At 30.9% G+C, this 20,414-nt stretch overlaps 1 protein-coding gene across 2 annotated transcripts in view; it reads right to left on the bottom strand.

The window, feature by feature from the left end:
• Positions 1-2,515: 2,515 nt before the first annotated feature.
• The window catches only part of LOC143252761 (heterogeneous nuclear ribonucleoprotein A/B-like), a 31,245-nt gene continuing 13,346 nt past the window's right edge, over positions 2,516-20,414 (bottom strand). The window contains exons 2-7 of one of the 2 annotated variants that reach the window (XM_076505399.1): positions 14,255-14,295; positions 8,578-8,705; positions 5,763-5,915; positions 3,943-4,189; positions 3,262-3,429; positions 2,516-2,741 (exon numbers count right to left, since the gene is read on the bottom strand). In XM_076505399.1, coding sequence (XP_076361514.1) covers positions 2,659-2,741; positions 3,262-3,429; positions 3,943-4,189; positions 5,763-5,915; positions 8,578-8,705; positions 14,255-14,295 — 820 coding nt within the window. In that variant the 3' untranslated portion in view covers positions 2,516-2,658. Of the gene's footprint in view, positions 2,760-3,261; positions 3,430-3,942; positions 4,190-5,762; positions 5,916-8,577; positions 8,706-14,254; positions 14,296-20,414 lie in introns of both variants that reach the window. The other variant, XM_076505398.1, reaches the window with a different exon arrangement.

Below are 20,414 nucleotides of genomic sequence, written 5' to 3' on the forward strand. Positions count from 1 at the left end.
CAAGTGTCATTGCATTTGAGAATTTCTAGTTCTCTCCAAATTTGATTTGCTTTTTTTTCACACTAAACGTATGGAAAATATTTGATAGAAAAACCTACACAACTTTCTTTTTTTTAATTTGGTACACTGATATCCCTTTGTAGTCTAGAATTAAGAATCTCGTTTGGTATAAATATAAACCCCATGTGCAAAATTATTCAACAAAAATCGCTCAAATTTAGTGATTTTTTTAAAGCATGCCTCCACAGTCACGAAAACAAGTGGTTAACTTTTTTTTTATTGAAGCTTCATCTAAAAGTGGACGTTTTAAGTTTGTCATTCGCATCAAAGAGCAGTAAAATTATACGGCGAAATAGCATGCAAAGTATTAAGCCAAGCAAACTAGATTAGCAATTTCTAGCTCAAGTTTGCGAATCGATGTTTATTATTATTATTATTATTATTTATTGCCAGTTTTGTCAGCACAAATTTACTAAATTTGATCAAAGAACATTTAACTGAATAGACTGATCGCGCTTGACATGGTTGTACTGATTGCACGACGTGAGTGACCTTAGTATAAAGAAGCTGTTAACAAACTCAGAGGAAAACTACCGCCATATATTTTAAAAGCTGGTTAGTTCTGTAAAGTATACGTCTGTTCAGCATAATATTGGTTACTGGTATCACTTTCTGCTTTATCATGTGTACTATACACCTCAGACGCTAAAATAAAGTTCGGAAAAGTAGTGTGCGACTTAAAATGAAATAAAATTTGGCGGCTGAAATGGTAATTTTACTCGTAGAATTTTACAGCAAATATTCATTTATTAGTTAATTGGGCTGCATATTTTGTTTTACCCACCATCAGGCTCCAAATTATACCAAAAATGCAGCCTAGTTAACTAATGAATGTATATTTACTGTAAAATTACTATCAATGTATCTACCAATTTCAACTTCATTCCTTTGAGTGGCATTGCTCGTATTCTCTTTTCACAGCTAATAGTTTTTGTTTTTTTTAAAAAAAAAAGATTCTGGTGTACCGCACCGATTTGTTGAACTTTCTGCCTAAGAAAAAGTTTTTTTGTTTTTTGTGGAAATTCCTCTATGTAACAGTTACATGGTTTTAGAAAATTATACTTCTTTCCTTTTATTGTTCATGTTCGATTATCAGTTGATCTAAACACCACAAATGGATATTAATACTTGTACATTTAATAGAAAGTAATTACCTTACGCTAAAACTACCGTTTCAATTTAATTAACGAGCACCTTTCGACTCTTTATTGCTAAAATTATCTCTGTATAAAAAATACCAGTGTGCGCGAAACATCTTTACAATCAAATAGATGGCGCCACGATAGGCTAAGAACTTCATTTTCTTTTTTAAAGTCAACAAAAATTCAAGAATTTTTAATGAAATGTTAAACATTTACGAGCTTGTCCTGACCATTCAATTCTTTGCCTTTAGCTCTTATAACTAATATATCGCCGTTCTTTTGGTAAGGTCAAATAAACTTAAAGCAGATTTGAACACGCCAAAACATACATGTCCAAATTCTGAAATATCGCTTGCTTATAATGACAACAGTTTGTAAAATATTAGAATATTAGGTAATTCACAGCACCTGTAACAAGACAATCACAACTAGAAAAAAATAAAATCATGTTGACAAAAAAGACCAATTTTATCAAGTTATACTTAAATCAGCCATTTTCTTTACCAACCCTCAGAAGTGATAAAATGGAACAAAATTTTTGCCAATAATAACCTTTCAAGTAAATACACAAAAAGCATTCTTGGGATATTTTAAGATATAAAATGTTTATTAAGCTCTGGAATGTTTGTCTTATCTTTTGCAAGGCTTAAAAAGTCTTATATTTTTTTTCACCAAAAGTAAGAATGAAGTCATTTTATACTTTCCAGGAAACAAGGTACCAAATCAAACGTTTGTAATAACAATGAACTTGCGTTTCTTTATTTAATGGAAAGTGTACTATATCGATCGCCAATTTTAGCTTTCATTCAATATACAACCGGTTATGCAAAGGTTTCTTATGCAAAATGAAATTTAAAGACAAATTTAATTTCTTTCAGCGATGAAAAATATAATTCACAACTAAAAAAACATGAAACAGATTTATACGTTTTGTTTTTATTTATATACTACCTGGTTTAATACATGGGCAATATCTTCTATAATTCTTTGAAAGAAAGCCATGTGAAAATTTATCAATCGAAGTAGTCAATTTCCTTGCGTTTACCTATGGAATCTTCTCCACTGTTACTTAGCGTTTTTTATTTATAGTTTAAAAAAGTCACCCATTAAAGAAAGTTCCCATTATTTAAGTAGAATCAGACTGTTCAATACTTGTAAAACCAATCTGTGATATTCTAGATGCAAATCAACTCACTCCTGAGTAAAAAAAATAGCGCAAGTCTCACAATCTGTTAAAAACTGATGTTAAAGAAAATACATATTTCATTATGACACACTGGAGCATTTCCAATACAGTCACTCATGTGCATCACTCATTATTAAAATTTTTATTAAGCACAATCTATGTACATCAGGAGAGAAGCATGCACAAAGATGAAGTTCACATGAAACTATGATGCCAAAATAAGAAAGATCCTGTGGCGTAAAGAAACTTCATTATAAAAGAAAAAAAAATCTATCGGTATGGGTGATAGGTGGTAGCAGTTGTACCCCCTCGTCCAGTGCCCCTTGTCTTTCCATAGCCACTGGCCTGTTGACCTGTAACAGAACCCATTTCTGGGGTAATTATCTTATTTAATAGCAATAAAACAAATCGTTGTAGAAAATACTCAAAGTTAAAAAAATACATGCGTAAATAAACTTAATTTGCAATATGAAGCAAAATAGTAAACAATGAAACGTAATTTAATACATTACACATTATTACTATTCCACAAAAACAGAGCATCATTTGTATTAGTAGTGTTATAGACTACAGTTTTAATATTTTAGAACCTTACATCTTGAATGTTTGAGGAAGAACAGAAATTCTATAAAAAACACGTTAAACTGAGTGAATTAGTTAGTATGTTAGTTCAGGCCCATTAGTTATGAATTTACTTTGAACAAAATAGAAAGCCAAAAATGAATAACCAGTTTTTATTTTTGAGTTAGGCCTATCAATATTTTTACTGTGAAGCTTATGCTTTAATGGATGAAATAAACATTAAGTGAATTGAGCTTTGCATATTTTTACCAAATGAACAAAACACTGGGTTGCAGCTAGCTTTGTACTTACCATAGCTTTGTCCATATCCCCATCCAGTGTAGTCATAAGCTCCATATCCACCACTATAATCACCACCATAGCCACTGTAGTCATAACTACCATATCCTTGATTATATCCTCCATATCCTTGATTATAGCCTCCATATCCCTGACTACCCCAGCTTGGTGCCTGATATCCTAAGCCACAAAATTAAATTGTAATTGTACAAAATACAAATAGTTAGATATTTTTTTCTTTAAACCTTTAAATGATTTAGTAATTGCAATTCAAAATCACAGCCTCCTCAAAAACAGTTGTAATACATTGCTAATGTAGAACAGGTAATGATCATAAAAATTATCAGTTTTATGCAACACTAAACAATGCCATCCTTACTACATAACACTGTTCTTGACAAATTTTTCTGGATATAAAATTTAAATACATATTCAAACTGTTATATTCTTAACTACAATAAACTGAATAAGACAAATACACTACTCAAATATTCAGAAACCATAATGTCTTAACATTTACAATCAAAACTGAAGTGCAAAACAGTTTATAAAATCACCAGATTCAGATGTAACACAAAGGGAGTACCACAACAAAATCATCATGTGAAAAAATATTGGGCTTTTAATAAAATATTCAAGTATTTGTGGTCATTTTATGTAATAAACAAATGTACAATTTCAGAAATGCCTTACCTCCTCCTCTTCCACGACCCCTTTCTCCACCAGCAGGAGGAGCACCCCAACCCCCCATGAATCCTCCACGTGTAGACCGTGGATCTAATTTAGGTGCAGCCTTCTTCACGTCACATTCCTTACTTCCTATCATCTGCTTTGGTTGTTTAGTTATCTCCTTCACAGCATCTTCAGACTCAAAAGTTATGAAAGCAAACTGTCTCCTTTGATTTTTCACCTTGTCAACTGGTAGCTCTATAGTATCAACCTATAAAAATTAAAAGAAATAACTGAAATGTATACAATATTTTGTAAGGATGATGTCTGCCAGGTTGACATAATGCCTTATAAAAACAACAAAAGTGGGAAAACTTTCATTAATGAAAAGATTGATATAGCATTTTAATTAATAATAGGCATCAAAAACAGTAATGGAAGTGTGGATTTTGTCTAAAATGTGCAAAACCTTTTAAAATCCAGTCACGAACGTTCTTGGAAATTACCCTCTTACAACTCACTGGATTATCCTGGGTCCTAAATATCACGTCAACTCCCGAGTGAGGATATGAATTAAACGGAAAGGCATTTGTGTCAATTAATATAATTTGGTAATTGCATTAAGTTTTAGCTGCTAAGCTTTACAAAAGCTTGTTCTTGAACATTACTCAAGTAAAAGACAAAGCCATAACCCTTTTATCTTAACCTTTTTCATTATTAGCCTGAAGTATGTACTATAGTACAGGAATTCAGTTTTTTTAATACACTAAAAACTGTTTTAACACCATACATATTTACATACAATTACTAACAAACACAAGAATATTTCAAAAATATGAAGTATACAAATAAAACCGTTTCACATATTCAGACTTTTTAACCATTACAACCTACTAAAAATATACAGTATGACTGTTTACAATATTCTTTTTTTCTTTAGCAAAATACTCCAGTACCTATGATTTGTACATAAAAAATGTTGTACCAACCAAAGGAAATACATCAGAAACAAATTCTAAACACTTAGAAACTTATCTAAACAGAGATCAACTTCAAAATGTAAAGATTATACACCAACTACTTCAACATTATAAACAGAAAAAATTCCACACGAAATGATTGGCAAGTTCACATCATTTTAAAGGTTAGGTACTGTTTAAAAGATGAGAAGCTATCTATTTTTAAAGCTAAGATATTTAACCATTTCTTAAATCTCCTTAGGAGGTATATGTATACAATTACAAAAAAACGTTTGTACTGACTCAAGGTCTAAAGTATTTTCTGTTTACTTCTATTTCATTTGTAGATACAAATGAAGCTCTTGCAACCACTTGAAATAAAACACACTGTACACACAATGGAAAATTTTCAAAATTTCTTTACTATCATTTATCCAGATAATCATTGCATAACACTATTTAGATTACATTTTTAACAATTTATATGTAGAAGTACAATTTTGTAACCAGCTCCACAGCAGTAGTCAAGGGTTTAATTCTACATTAATTCAGTTTGTAACTTTATATTTATGTCCATCTGAATCTTTCAACAGTTCTATAGATAACAGGAAGACTCAAGGGTAGGATACATCTATATGCTATAGTTACACTATCTAGGCATGATTCCAACATTACATTTTCAGAGTAATTAAGCCCAAATATAGAACCAGATTCAGTGTGCCTGCTATCCACTATGGTACTCAGGGATGCAATGCTTAACACTGTTCAAACCCTCACTCAAAAGCTACTAGAATTACACTTGGCACACAAGTATGTGCCCTATCAATGTGTCTTACGTACAAGCCCTAGTTCTTTAAGAACTAAAATAATTACAAACTTCAATACCTTGCCATACTGCTCAAAATAAGCTCTGATATCACTCTCTGGCATATCAGGATCAAGACCTCCAACAAAGATTTTCTTCAATCCAGGCTTTGCCTTGGCTCTCTTTGGGTCAATCTGTTTTCCCTTTACAGAGTGGGTTGTATCTTTTAATACCTATTTGAAAAATACAAAAAACTTATCACCTGTACCAAAAACAAACACTTTCAACATCATTATTTACTTTTCACATACAAGTAACACCTACTCAAATTTTTATGGATTATATTTACATTTTAAAGGCAATTTTTACTTGTTTATTAATACTAGAACAATACACTGACTTAAATCAGGCTTTGTTTAACTACCAACACTCTGAAGGCTGAGAATCACACACAATACAGATCACTATCCAATGTTTCCTTTTTGTTTCCAGTAGCTATAATCAATTGGTTTCACTTAGTGGACCACTTTGGAATGGAACTAGCCAATTATAACAATGAACTAACATAATCTAGATCTTGGGATTATATGCAAGTGTTAAACAGACCAACGTTTTACATAACCACTGCTGTTTAAAACAATATTCCAGTATCAAAGTTAGTTTAAAGCCTTACAAAAGTACATCATGAATGGTATTTATAAGAAATAATCATGGTGCTTGTATGTGTTCCAGATTTGAAATTTTGTTTTAGTGCATTATTTTAAAATCTCAAATCTTTTTATTCTCCATAAAATGCAAATGTCCATTTTTAATTTCTAATAATCACGTAACTCCTTATAGCTTCAAGTAATATACAAAAATGCAAATACTTCAATGTAACCTAAGTAAGCATTTTTAAATATTTAGTTGGATTTCATTTTATATATTTACATAAACAATTTTGTTTCATATATGGATTTTTGTTCCAAGTTTGTTTCACTAAAGCTGTACTTTTGCTTATTGCACAAAAAGAAGCACCAGGTTATAATTGTGAAGTTTCTACATTTGACAAACTATCATGCACTGTTGGTCGCTTTCGTCCAGTCCAGGATAGCTAAGTTTGAACATTATAGATATGATAGTAGGAAAGTTTTTCACTACTTTAATATCTTTTCTTTGAACTTTCAAACAAGCTTACTTCAACACATCCTTCTATGTTGTATTGCTACACAGGCAAAACTTCAATTGCCACTACTGGTGAATGTATGCAATAGCTTTCCACACAGGTGGCTTTTAATAACACCATCTAACCCTAGTTAGATGATACATCTTGTTATAAGAAATTACCAAAAGATACACACACAATACATTGCAAAGAAAATCACTTTACAGAACTTAAAAGATTAGTACTGGCCACATTCCTCTTATTATAGACAAGATATACATTGGAATTCAAAATTTAAGCTCTTCAGTGTGTTAACAACACAACTATTAAAATTCACAACTTCTCATTACTGAAATGAATGTGTATTCTTTTACATAATCAACATGTTGGTTTTATTGTTGTCACTTACACACAGAGTTTTAAACCCTTTGTAAAATATGACTAAGCTTCCTATATGCCAGTTACTGTTTCAATTATAAAGCAACAAAAACAAAAGTGCAAGTCTTACTAAAAAGTAAACAGTAAGAACAAAAAAAATTCTTACATGGTACTAGTAGTAAAAACAAACTACACAAGGTTATTCTAAGCACTGAAACATTTTTATTATGTACTAAATATAAAATTACACTAAATTATTGAACTTAGCTAATTTAAATGCAAAAGAATTAAAAATCAAACATTTTAACCTTAACATTCGTGAATCAACTTTTTTAAAAAGATCTATTTCAAGTCAATTTTTCTACATAATGATGAACAAATGTTTAGATGCACAATACACCATGATTTAAGTTATTACAAAAAAAAATCATAGTCAGATGCATCCTATGCAGTTTTTTCCAGAAGCAAATTTTCTAAAGCTTATTAAAAAATATTGGCCACTACTATATTCAACCCTCTACATAAAAGGGCAATTACTACAATAACAACCACCCACATTCATGTTGTAAAATCTTGAAAACATTTCATCACATACTTATCTTATGATTCATTAAACATGAAATAGAGATTGGACTTGTGTTACTGAAATTGAAACCTTTAACAAGGATTGGCAAAAGTTTTACAACTGAGGTTTTATAAAGAAAACAGACAAGAAAAAATAGATTAGATACCAATCACAGATGGCATGACCAATGGTTAAGAGATAGGAAATTTGTTTTTACATGTTGAAATTTCCTCAGAGGATACTTTTTCTTTAATAGTGAAACATTTTAGGATTTTTCAATCTTCATTAAATGATACAATTTAGTACAACTATTTACAATAAATTTGAAAATCAGAAAAAGGTTTTTTTTTTTATTTACAAATAAAATTTTGCTCATGATTTAACAACTGCCCCAGTAGGTAAGAGGTTAAAGGTTTCTAAAAAAATAAACGAGGAAGAGTTCAACTTCAACTGATATATACTTATTGTACATTCTGATGAAAATGTATCCTTTTTGCAGCTTGATAAATATGATTTATTTGAAGATTACTTCTGAACCTCAACACATGTCACTAGTGTAGATAAAGTTTAAAGATATCCAGCCATGAAGAACATACCAGCACAAGTTGTTACAATTCAGTCCCAGTAACCAACTTATCCTAGATTCATATGCACCAATTCAATACATCACTGGTTATAAACTTACTTTTCAAATACTATCACTTATGGGTGGGGTGGGAAACATGCATTACATACTGGTAATACACATTCTAATTGTAGAACAAATTAATACAGTCCATACATACTCATGTTCCATTCTTATACTTACAGCATCTACAGATTCCTGCAAGGCAAAGGTGACAAAAGCAAACCCTCTGGATTTTCCAGTGTTGGGATCAGTTTTGATATTTACATCAGTTACTTCACCGTACTTTGAAAAATAATCCTTTAAGTCAGCTGCAAAAAGTGACAGAATACCAATAATGTAAATAAACATACATTTATTATAATCCACTACAATATACTTGTAACATATCCAAGAGAAAAATATGATTGTTGTAGCTTTAAATATGCTTATGCCATACAAAATTTTTGATGAAAGTAAAGAAAGGCAAAATAAACAGAAAAAGCATTACTTAATATACATGTATCACTAACAATTGTACCAATTCTTTCAACAAATCAAGTTGAAAACTTCTTGGTAATTGTGCTTTAGTTTAACCCTCTAATGACTGATTAGCCAGTGGTCCACCTAGAAAAGTCATGATGCTTTATAATAAACATTACAAATCTGTTGCACATACAAATTAAATTGTGTTTTGGAATTTCTAAAGTAAATCAGTGATCTGAATGGAAGGTAATTTCATGGTAAGAATAAAAAACATTTCCTTAATTTTCATATTTTATTTGTATTACCCTCTTAATCCTCCTACGTAAATGCCAAGTTTTCATAGGGTAAAGTTTATACTTTGTGTTACTTTCTCTACCCTAACACCAACTGTAACTAAATCAATGTACAGTGTTATACAATTTTAAAAGTTACAATATAAAATGGAAATACTTTTATCTTAATGAATTATTTGTTGCCACATCTACAATTTCAACTGTAGATTCTCAAACATTTTAATTTCAGTTGTAATGCATGATTTGTACAATGAATTCTTTTATAAAAAGCAACACATTACAGTGGAAACATTAGCAGGTTCTCCATACACTGATATACAAGTGCACGAAAGTAGCTTCATACACTCGAAGTTATCCATCAACTTCCCCATACCTTTAAATTCATTGTTGTGACAAAAACACACATCTTACAAATATATTATTAAAACACATTTCTAAAATAGAATATTCAAAAACAAATTTAATTAATTTTCTAAATTATACAAATTAAAAATTGTTACCAGCTATAAACATCAATAAATTCCTCTGGACTAGTGTCTGTTGTCACCACTAAATTCAAATAATGTTGCAATGTTTAAAATACAAAAGAGGTCTTTACCTTGGTTATATATATATGCATGTCAAATAACACCATGTACTTTTTAAACTACTTTGAAAATTAAGGACAGATGGGCATAGCCTCTGTTGTGGTTCGACTTCTCACTAAATTGAGTACTTATGATGTTGAAATTGTACATTAGACCTTAGAATTATTTAGATTGTACCTATATAACTTAGTGTAGCTGCTATACATTAACCTTAGGTAACAGGGATGAACCCATACAGCTACTTTTCACATGAAGAATACACTTATACAATACTTACAATAACAGATTTGTAACTTATCTTCACAACAAATGTTAAGATTTTGTTAAAAATCAAAAGTATAAATATTTTGAGTAATAATTTATATTTGTATTATTATTTGCACTCAAACTCTGAATATTTTGAGTATTACCATCACTATCATGCAGTGACTTTTAAAATTAAATGTACACACCATTTTAATGTTTCACTGAATCTTGGCAATATTAGAGTACCATAAGCTGAGACACTTTAGTCTTTGTCAGAATGTTGGGATCTTTACCTACTACACTAAGCCTGATGAACCAAGGTAGTTCAGCTTGCATTTTAAAAAAATCAAACCTTTCTAATATGCATTTTAAAACAATTAACTAAACTAAAATTTAAGTACAAATTAATTAAAATGTAACTAACATTTATAGATAAGAAAATTCTAAAGCACAAGTAAAAACAAAAGCAGCAACAATGTTTTAGAGTGGTTTGACAAGTTCTCTATGGAATTCATGCCATTTTTAAAATTACTATTGAATAATAAAGATGTGATCTTTCTACTGGTTATAAATACCTAGTTCAACCACAAAAATCTGGCTCAGAAATCATAACTGTGTATAAAGTGGGCATGGCACATGACAATAGTTCAAAGATTTTTTTCTAAGGAGCTTTGAGAGAATGTGTGAACATAGCAATTAATCTAGATTTCATCTATACATGGAAGATTAGCACATGTAAAGAAGTTACAAAGTCCAGAAGTTTTGTCAACTTTCATGACAATGTGAAATTCAAAAACATTTCTTCTAGGTTTCCTTTGAAATGAAGGAATTATAACTAATATAAAACTGAACTACAGAACAGTAAAATTTCTTTACATGCACAGAACAGAGGTGTTTGTAACCACATGGTTAACACTATTACAATAAATCATGGAAAGACCATGTCATTCCACTTATTGACTTGTATTCAAAATTTTATTGAGTAACTATTTTATGAATTATTTATGTCAAGAAGTTTGGTATTATGATATAGATAATGGAAATTTTAGCATTATACATTTGTTAATTTCTTAATTTAAAAATAAATATCAAAAGAACACAGCAGTCCCATTCACAACTTTTCATTTTTGGAAATAGTCCCTTATATAAAATTACTTCAATATATGACATGTGAATAACAAACTGATAACTCAAAATGTCCCCCTAGTAGTGATGTCTTGGATACTTCATTCTTTCAAAACAACTTTAAGGGAATAGGTTGAGTCTTTAATCTGCTCAAAATTTAATTTCATCTAAACACAGCTTAGTTACCAAGTTTCATAAATTATAGTGGAATTTATGGCATTAATATAGTAACTTATGATTTTACAGTTATTTAACTATACAGCTGAATATAAAACTTAAATAAATTGTTTAACATCCTCCACATGCAAAATTTCTGAAGGACAAGCACCAAGACAAAAGATTGTAACCAGAAAAGATGATTGTTTACTTTATTTACTATTCTATATTTTAAGAATAAGTTTAATAACTTACTTACAAATAGTAACAACCTATATACATATATAATGTAAAATAATTAAAATGTAACCATATATTACAAAATACTAGTCCACTAAAACACAGCCTAGACAAGGTCACTTTGTAAAGATTAAAGGTTAGTTTTATATTATTGGATACAGTAACAAACATTCACCACATCATTAATGCAAATTCTGTATTGTTAGCCATGCAAAACTGGAAAGTTAATTATAAAAAATAAATAAATAATACACACACTATGAGATTTACGCTATTCAGGCTAAACATTCACATTTTAGTATTATAATATGTAATTATTCTAGAATGACAAAAGCAAATTCAAATCAATGTTTATGGTGGTTACAAGGTCTGTCAAACTGGCAGATCCCACAGTTACGACAAAAAAATAGACAAAATCTTACTGAAAAATTTTCAAATGTATTTAGGAAATTGCACAAGTATTTGAGGGTTTTGGGGTGAAGAACAGTTTTTAATCATAATATAAAAATCACTTCACACTTGGACTAGTAATGAAACAAACCCTTAGTAAAAACATTTAAAAAATCTGATAGTGTTAAAACAATTTGCAATCTTTACTAAGCCTACAAAAACTATGAAAATACACAACATGCAAATGAACTTGTGTATATTATGCCAAGCCCACTGCAAAATGGTTAACATCCAGAACAGCCATGCTTCAAATGTAGTTTTTAACTTCCTAGAATTGCTGTTAAAATATGGGAGAGTAAGGGGCTAGAAAGTCATTAACTGAAAATAAAGTTAATTCTATGATAAAACATTTTGCAATATCACATCTTTAATCTTATAAAAACCTAGGATAAATTAGTAAATTTATGTTCAGTAAATTAACATCAGTGTTTCTAAGAGGACACATCTTCATGTCAAAAACTTGTGTGTGAGAAGCGAGAGATAGTTTACCCACTGTGAACTGTGCCACTCTCAACTTGAAATTAATTCACTCTTCATAAACTATCAATAAAATATTCAGTTCCAGACCAGATATGACTCAATATTGCTTGTAAAACTTTTATATATAATTTATTTGTAATAACCATTATTATACATCATACTGTTGTTCATATATTAAAATATGTGCTGAAGGAAAATCTTGTGTATTATTCTTGTTGCCAAGCATCATTTGACATTTAATTAGCATCTAAATTAAAATTTCAGGCTATCTTAAACTGTAATATGTAACACTAATAATGGCTAAATACATTTCCACACTTAAGCTACAGATGACTGCTCATGTTTTCAACATTACAGTACTTAACACCCATAGTTTAATTAAGAAACATTACAAGTTTTTTTAGTAAAATATTCAAAGCTACCCAAACATATACAAACTCAAAAATTGAAATAATGAAGTTATGATGAATTTTGTAGGATTTATTTGTACTGAGATGAAAGTCAGTTTAAAGTAATAGTACACCTGCACAGCCAAATGTATGAGGACACCCAACCATCACACTTATGTGCTTGTTGACCATCTCATTCTAAAACCATTGGCACTGATATGGAGTTGGTCCCCCTTTTGCTTCTATAAAAGCCTCCATTCTTCTTGGAAGGCTTTTCACTAGTTTCTGGAACATGGCTGCAGGGATTCGCTCTTATTCAACCACAAAAACATCAGTAAGGTTGGGCACTAATGTTGAGTGAGAAGGCCTCGCTCACAGTTGGCATTCAATGTGTTCAATGGGGTTGAGATCAGGGTTCTGTGCAGGCCAATCAAGTTCTTCAACACCAATCTTGGCAACTCACATCTTTATAGACCTTGCTTTGTGCATGGGGGCATTGTGATGCTGAAACAAAAAAGGGCCTTCCCCAAAATGTTGCCACAAAGTTGGAAGCACACAATTCTCCAGAATGTCATTGTATGTATAGCATTAAGATTTACCTTCACTGGAACTAAAGCATCTAATCCAAATCATGAGAAACAAACCATTATTCTTCCTCCACAAATCTTTACAGTTGGCACTATGCATTCAGGCAGGTAGCATTCTCCTGACATTCACCAAACCCAGATTCGTGAGTCAGACTGCCAGATAGTGAAGCACGATTCATCACGTCAGAGAACGCGTTTCCACTGCTCCAGAGTCCAATGGCAGTGTGCTTTACACCACTCCAGCCAATGCTTGGCAGTGAGTATTGTAATCTGAGGCTTGGGTGCAGCTGGTCGGCCATGGAAACCCATTTCATGAAGATCCTGATACAGTTTTTAACAGTTCTTGTGCTCACGTTGCTTCAAGAGGCAGTTTGGAACTCAGTAAGTGTTTCAAACATGAACAGGCCTTTTTTTACAAACTATGGCAGTCCTGTTCTGCAAGCTTGTGTGACCTACTGCTCCTAGACTTTCCATTTCACAATAACAGCGCTTACAGTTGACTAGGGCAGCTCCAGCATGGTAGAAATATAATGAACTGACTTGTTCGAAAGGTAGTATCCTATAACAGTGCCACATTAAAAGTCACTGTGCTCTTCAGTGTAACCCATTCTACTGCCAATGTTTGTCTATGGAGATTGCATGGCTGTATGCTTGATTTTATGCACATGTTAGCAATTGATGTAGCTGAAATAGCCAAACCCACTAATTAAAAGTGGTGTCCACATACTTTTGGCCATGTAGAGTATTTTGAGATCTCCAAACAGAATACAAGTCTTAAGAGATAAGGAGATATCTGTTCCAGTAAGCTAGACCTTAGTTGTAAAGAATTAAAACACACTTACTACTCTGTGTATCCCAACTAATTCCTCCAACAAACAGTTTCCTATATAAAGAATGAAAAACAAATTAGTAGGTTTATAATACTGGGCACACAGCCATCCTTAAGTACTTTACCTGATAAAACTCATTCAAGCAGACCACATTCAGTTCTTTAAACTTACTCAGGAAATCATGCTAGGAAAAAATTAATATTAGTACTAGTAAACAAAACAAATTTGAAGAGACATAAAACTGTGGAACCTAGAAAGTGAACCACTGCAGTAAAATGTTTACAGAAGAATTTACTGTACTGGTTGGAGAAAAATAAACATCTGTATCATGGCAATCTAAGCCCAAGTGAATGGTTTGAGTTTTCAGATATCCCTGTGAAAAAGTAATTAATTCTAAAGGTGGGAATCATATTAAGAGTTTTACATTAATTGATATTCCTCTTAATTTAAAAACCTAGACTTCTACAGGTTGAGCAGGCGCCAAAAAATACTACATTTACGCACTAAGTTTTTGTGCTGAATGAATCTAGCTGAATTTGCACTATATCTGACTTGAAAACTACATGATGATATAAAAATCTTAATATCTGCGATACTTTAGTGCTTTACTTAAAGTAAGCAGCACTCAGTTACCCAGCTGATGTCAAGAGTGGTCCTTCCTTCACCAGTTGCTAGGGCAAGATCGGAGTGATCTTGAAGCTCCAGGATGGAATTCAAACCTCAGCAACTTGTTCTGTAGCCTCACAATTGCCAATGTTGATGCCTTTTCGTGAAGGAGTCTTCTGTCATCATATCTTGAGCAATCTTATTCATTCTCACATGCTTATATAAAGTTGTGTGTGAAGTTTGGGAATAATTTGTTTATACACTGCATATTTAGCTTTAAACTAGAATTAAGAAGTGACTACAAAACTTTTACCAAGTAAAAGAAGATCTTTATCACTTCCAAATTTCAGAAGAAAAAAATCAGTGAGTTGATTGTTTTTTTTTAAAGTGTTGAATTGACAGTTTTGCTTACATCTTATTATACAAGTGCATGTTAAAGGTACGATTTATTCCACCTAAAATATGTTGCAAACATTTTAAATAAATGCAGAGTTGAAAATAACTGGGGCAATACTCTGTCTCCCGTAATAACTGCTGTGAAAAAGAAAAAAGCACCATTAGAATAGGTGTGAGCTTCCCTACCCTGGTGATTGAGTTAATCTGGTTAATCAATGATAACTGAAAATCATATAACTAGCTTGAGCACTAATATAAACTCCATAATTTAATTACACATTTTAATTAAAAATACAATTTAAAAATTGTTAATCAGAATCAATTCTTTACAGCTGCTAATATCTGATAAAAGCAAGATATCAAACTTTGTAGTGTTTTATGTCTCAATCTTTTAAAATATGAAACCTTCAATTAGACAGTTCAGGAAACTAACTCTTTGAAGCATTTAAAACATTAATACTTTGTGAAGTCTATACGAATCCTACAACCACTTTTAGACACTCAGCAATCAATACTGGCCATTAATATTTCAAACAAAACATTCTTCCGTTACAGTAAATAATTTTTCAAACAGGATATTATCAACAAGTTGTGTTATTTCTAATTCATTTTTGAGTAACTGAAGCTAAATCTACAGATTTCCACAACAGTGAATTCACTGTATCCACAACTCAGACAAAAAACAATACAAGTCAAATAGATTTAAACAAAAATGGGCATAAACTTTAACTTTATAGAACAAAAACTGATCAATACACCCAAAAACTAGCCCACCAGCAAAGGAGAAAATACAGTCAATACACTATTATCAAACATCCTGTGCTCTATATCAAATTTAAAAACACAAACAGTTGATGATTATATGGGTTATTTAGTTTTGTTAAGTAACATCTGAAGGCTATGGCAGCAATAGCTTACTACAATTCATGCAAATATACCTGTCCCAAATGTACAATGTTTAAAAATCTCATTTATGAAGATCGATAGCACTATGTAACAGAATAACTTGTTTGGCTTTTCTGGGTCCAACTATTTTTAAAATTTAACTTGTTAAAAGCAGTAATAAGCTTGTTAAGAAAAATAAATTGATTAGAACTATCTTATTGTTAACCATATTTTGGTAGCACAGTATTAAAACTACAACGTAATACTAAAACGTTTACTACTGAAAACATCAACCCTAACCAGATAGATCATGGATCAAAAGCAATGTCATCACATTTAACTTTAACTTAAAATATTATTGAACCACTATTTTATAAATATCTATAGTTTGGTATTAAACTATAGATTATAATTGAAATTTTCATATGCTACATTATTTATTTTCTTAAAAGTGAATTTTAAACAAACACCTAAACATCTGTTTTTGTGTGTCAAATGGTATGTTGAATGCAGCAGTGGTTTAAGTTTTCATGATGTGAAATGTATCATCTATATTTTTGTAAAAGCCTTTTATCTTTTCTGTTTGCAATCACTATTATATGAATTGAGCAGTGTCCACTGTTCATCTCTCCAATTTTGGAAACAGTCATATCTACTTCCATATATGACCTGTGAATAACCACTTGGCAGCTCAGAACATTCTCTTAATGACTTTCTCAGCCATTATTAAATATAATAGTGTCCTCTCTTTCTTCCAAGATAAACCTTTGGACTGTTAAATTGAGTTTTCAGTCTGTGATTTCATATCTGTTTGGATTCAAATGTGGATTAGTTACAAAACCTGATAAATTGAATTCTAAGGTTTCAGTGAAGTAATTTATAATTTTTTTTTTATTACTCGTACATGTGTGCGTGTAAAACTTAAATTGTTTCATATCCTCCACATGCAAAATTTCTCAAGACTTAGCAAGCTAAGACAAGCAGTAATGGGTACAAAGGTCTTAACTAGAGGAGATAATTGTGTGCTTATTTCTTTATTTAATGTTCTATGTTTTAAGAGAAATAAGTACAAAAACCTATTTATAAATAGTAACAATCTATATACATAATTTATAATTGAAACGTGAATATTTTACCAAATACTAGTCCACTGAAACAGTCAAGATAGGTCACCTGTAAAAGCTAAAGGTCAATTTTATATTATTTGATATGGTAACATAAGCATACATGTACCACTTCATTGCAATTTCTGTATTGTCAGCCAGGCACAGCTTGAAGGGTCAATATAATAAAATTAATAAATATATAATATTATAAGACGTAAGTTTAGTCTAAACATTTATATTTTTTATTTTATAACCTGTAGTCATTCTAAAATGTAAAAGGCATAACTTACATTCATTTCCTAACTTCATATGGTGGTTACAAGATCAGTTAAATGAACTGATCCAATACAGTTCTGTTGGTTTTTTTAAGATAATTTTTTCCTTAAGAATCATTTGATAAATTACCTGGATGAAGATATCACATGTGAAATTTCAAAATTTTCTAATGCACAAAAGTACTTTTAATCTCAAAATTACTTTGCATGCCAGATTGGTAACATGCAAAAATAAAAGAGGCAAGAAAAACAATGTAAAAAACCTTAATACTTGAAGGAAAAATCTGATATGTTTTGCATAAAAGCCTTGCAATGTTTACTAATAAGATGCAAAGTTGTGATAGTTAATGGGAGATTAAAGGTTTTGTCTTTGAAATACGAGTTAAGCTCTACTAATCAATTGTACCAATATCAATTGTATCCAACCAAAGAAACAGGTGAAAGCATTATATTTTGATATTAATTTCAAGATCATTAAAATGGCGTGTGTGTGTGTTATAGTAAAACCACACTGGGCTATTTGCTGAGTCCACCAACGGTAATCAGACTCCTGACCTTTAACTGATTGGTAAAAGTTAAAAATGGAAAGAATTTTATTGTTTCTCGTGCAAATATTATTTTACAAAATACTAGTTCATCAAAACAGCCAAGACCAGGGATAGGCAACTCCATGGCCACTGACCACATGTGTCCAGTAGACAGCACAATTGCAGCCAGCTCGAGCTCAAGAATCAATATTTTTTTTTATCAGAAATTTGGCAATCAGCAACTGCACTGTCTCATGTAATTGCTAATGTGGTGTGCTTCATCACTGCCACAGTCTCCTCCCATTTTGTAACATCAGTCTGGTCTAGATCGAGTGCACGTTCTTTTTATGTGCTTGCATTTTTATTGTGCAACTTTCAAGTTTAAATATATTTTGTTTTTAATCCCATAATATCGATATAAGTGGATAATTAGAAAACGAAAGAATCCAAATGATGGTGAACACTCAGAAAATAAAGACATTTTAATTGATTCTGGCATTGCTGCCAAAAATAGAATGGTGCATGACTGGAAAAACGTAAAATGAGAATTTGATGAAAGTTGGAAGTTGAACTTTGCAGTGATTGAAGCAAATAATAAACCAGTGTGTCTTTTGTGCAACAGTTTTTAGGAATAAAAGTATACAACTTGAAGAAACACTAACAATTTTCACAACAAATTTCATGTAAAATATCCAGTTGATAGTAAAAATCGTATCAATGATATTAGTCATCTAAAAGTACAACTTTATGAACAAAAGTAAGGCCTAAAAAGTTTTTATAATTGATAAAACTAGTTACCTAGCTATAATTTTGGTTTCTAGCTCAAAAAAAGAAAATTTTCCAATGCTAAAAAAGTAAAAGAAATATAGATTGCAGTAATTGAAACACTGTTGGAGAATTATGATTAAAAAAAATATTTTTCAATATGTAAATAATTTGCAATCAAATCAAAGAACTGCCCACTAGAGTTGGCAAAAGATAGAAAATCAGTTGCTTGAACAATGAAAAAGACTATTTTTCTTCAGCACTGAGTCAACAGATGTTAGTGACACTGCATAGTTAATATTTTGGGTTTGATATGCAACTTCAGATCTTCAAATGAGGGAAGAAATGTTTGGCCTTTGTGGATTATAAGATCTAACATGAAAAATACATCTTCAAAACATTTCTTGAAATGTCAAAAAAATTCAATATAGATTTAAAAAACTTGTTTCTGTGCTTCTCCATGACTGAGATGAAATTAGGATTTGCTTCTTTTTTGAAGCAGCATTTAATTGAAAATAATGTGAAGTCCACACTGCCATCTTTCCATTGCATTTTGCATTTGGAAACATTATGTGCTCAGATGTCTAAGTGATGAATTGAAAAATCTGATGGACATTGTTGTAAAAATTGTCAATTATATTAGAAGTGGAAGCTCTCTCATCCATCAACAGTTTGTTGAGTCTTTGAAGAAAACCAGTGACTGTACTTTTCATAATCTTCCCTATTTTGCAAATGTAAGACAATTAAGTAGAAGAAATGTTTGGGAACGATTTTCTTCCTCACTTACTTCCAATAAAAGAGTATCTTGTAGAAAAAGGTAAGGTTGAAAATTTTCCTAAAACTCAGGATATTACATCTTTTTGTCTTTTTGGATAGGTGTTGATTTGAAGACAAGATGCTTAACCTGCAAAGTGTAGAACACACAAAAGGTAAACAAACATGTTCTATCAGATAGATGTGTCTCACTATTCTAATAAAATGAGAATATTCCAAATTTAAATATAGCAATTTCAAAATTTTCATTGTTTGGATCCACATGCTAAATTTTCTCAATTCTAGATACAGATCTCAGCTTACTGACAAATTTAAGAAGCAGAGCTAAGATGCTCACTGAGCATATATATTAAGCTAAACTTCACAAAACGTGTTGATAAAAACCTCCAATTTTCACATGGAAGGTTAGTTGAAATGCAATTATTTTGATTAAACATCTTTCAACTTTTTATTTTTACTAGTGTGGGTAACATTGTTTTCATTAGCCACAGTTGTGGCCACTATGAAAAATAAGTTTCCCACCCATGGCCTAGACAAGACACTTAGTACAGGGGTTCCCAAACTTTTTAGACCTGCAGAGCCTCATATCAGAAAGAAAAAACATTCCAGTGTTTTAATAAATCAAAAAAGTAGTTATTAGCACCAGATAGTTTAAGCATTTACAATATAAATTCATAAAAAATATTTAAAGAAATATTTTTACTTTACTTCAATATTTGTAGTTATAGTGAAAATCATCTTCAATATTTAGCAGGTTTCTAAATTTGGTCTTTGTAGCTGTATGCAGTGAAAATGTTTGCTCACAAAAAGATACGTTATTGGAAAATGCATCAAAATT

The sequence above is a fragment of the Tachypleus tridentatus genome, chromosome 6, assembly GCF_004210375.1.
Source record: "Tachypleus tridentatus isolate NWPU-2018 chromosome 6, ASM421037v1, whole genome shotgun sequence".
NCBI lineage: Eukaryota > Metazoa > Arthropoda > Merostomata > Xiphosura > Limulidae > Tachypleus > Tachypleus tridentatus.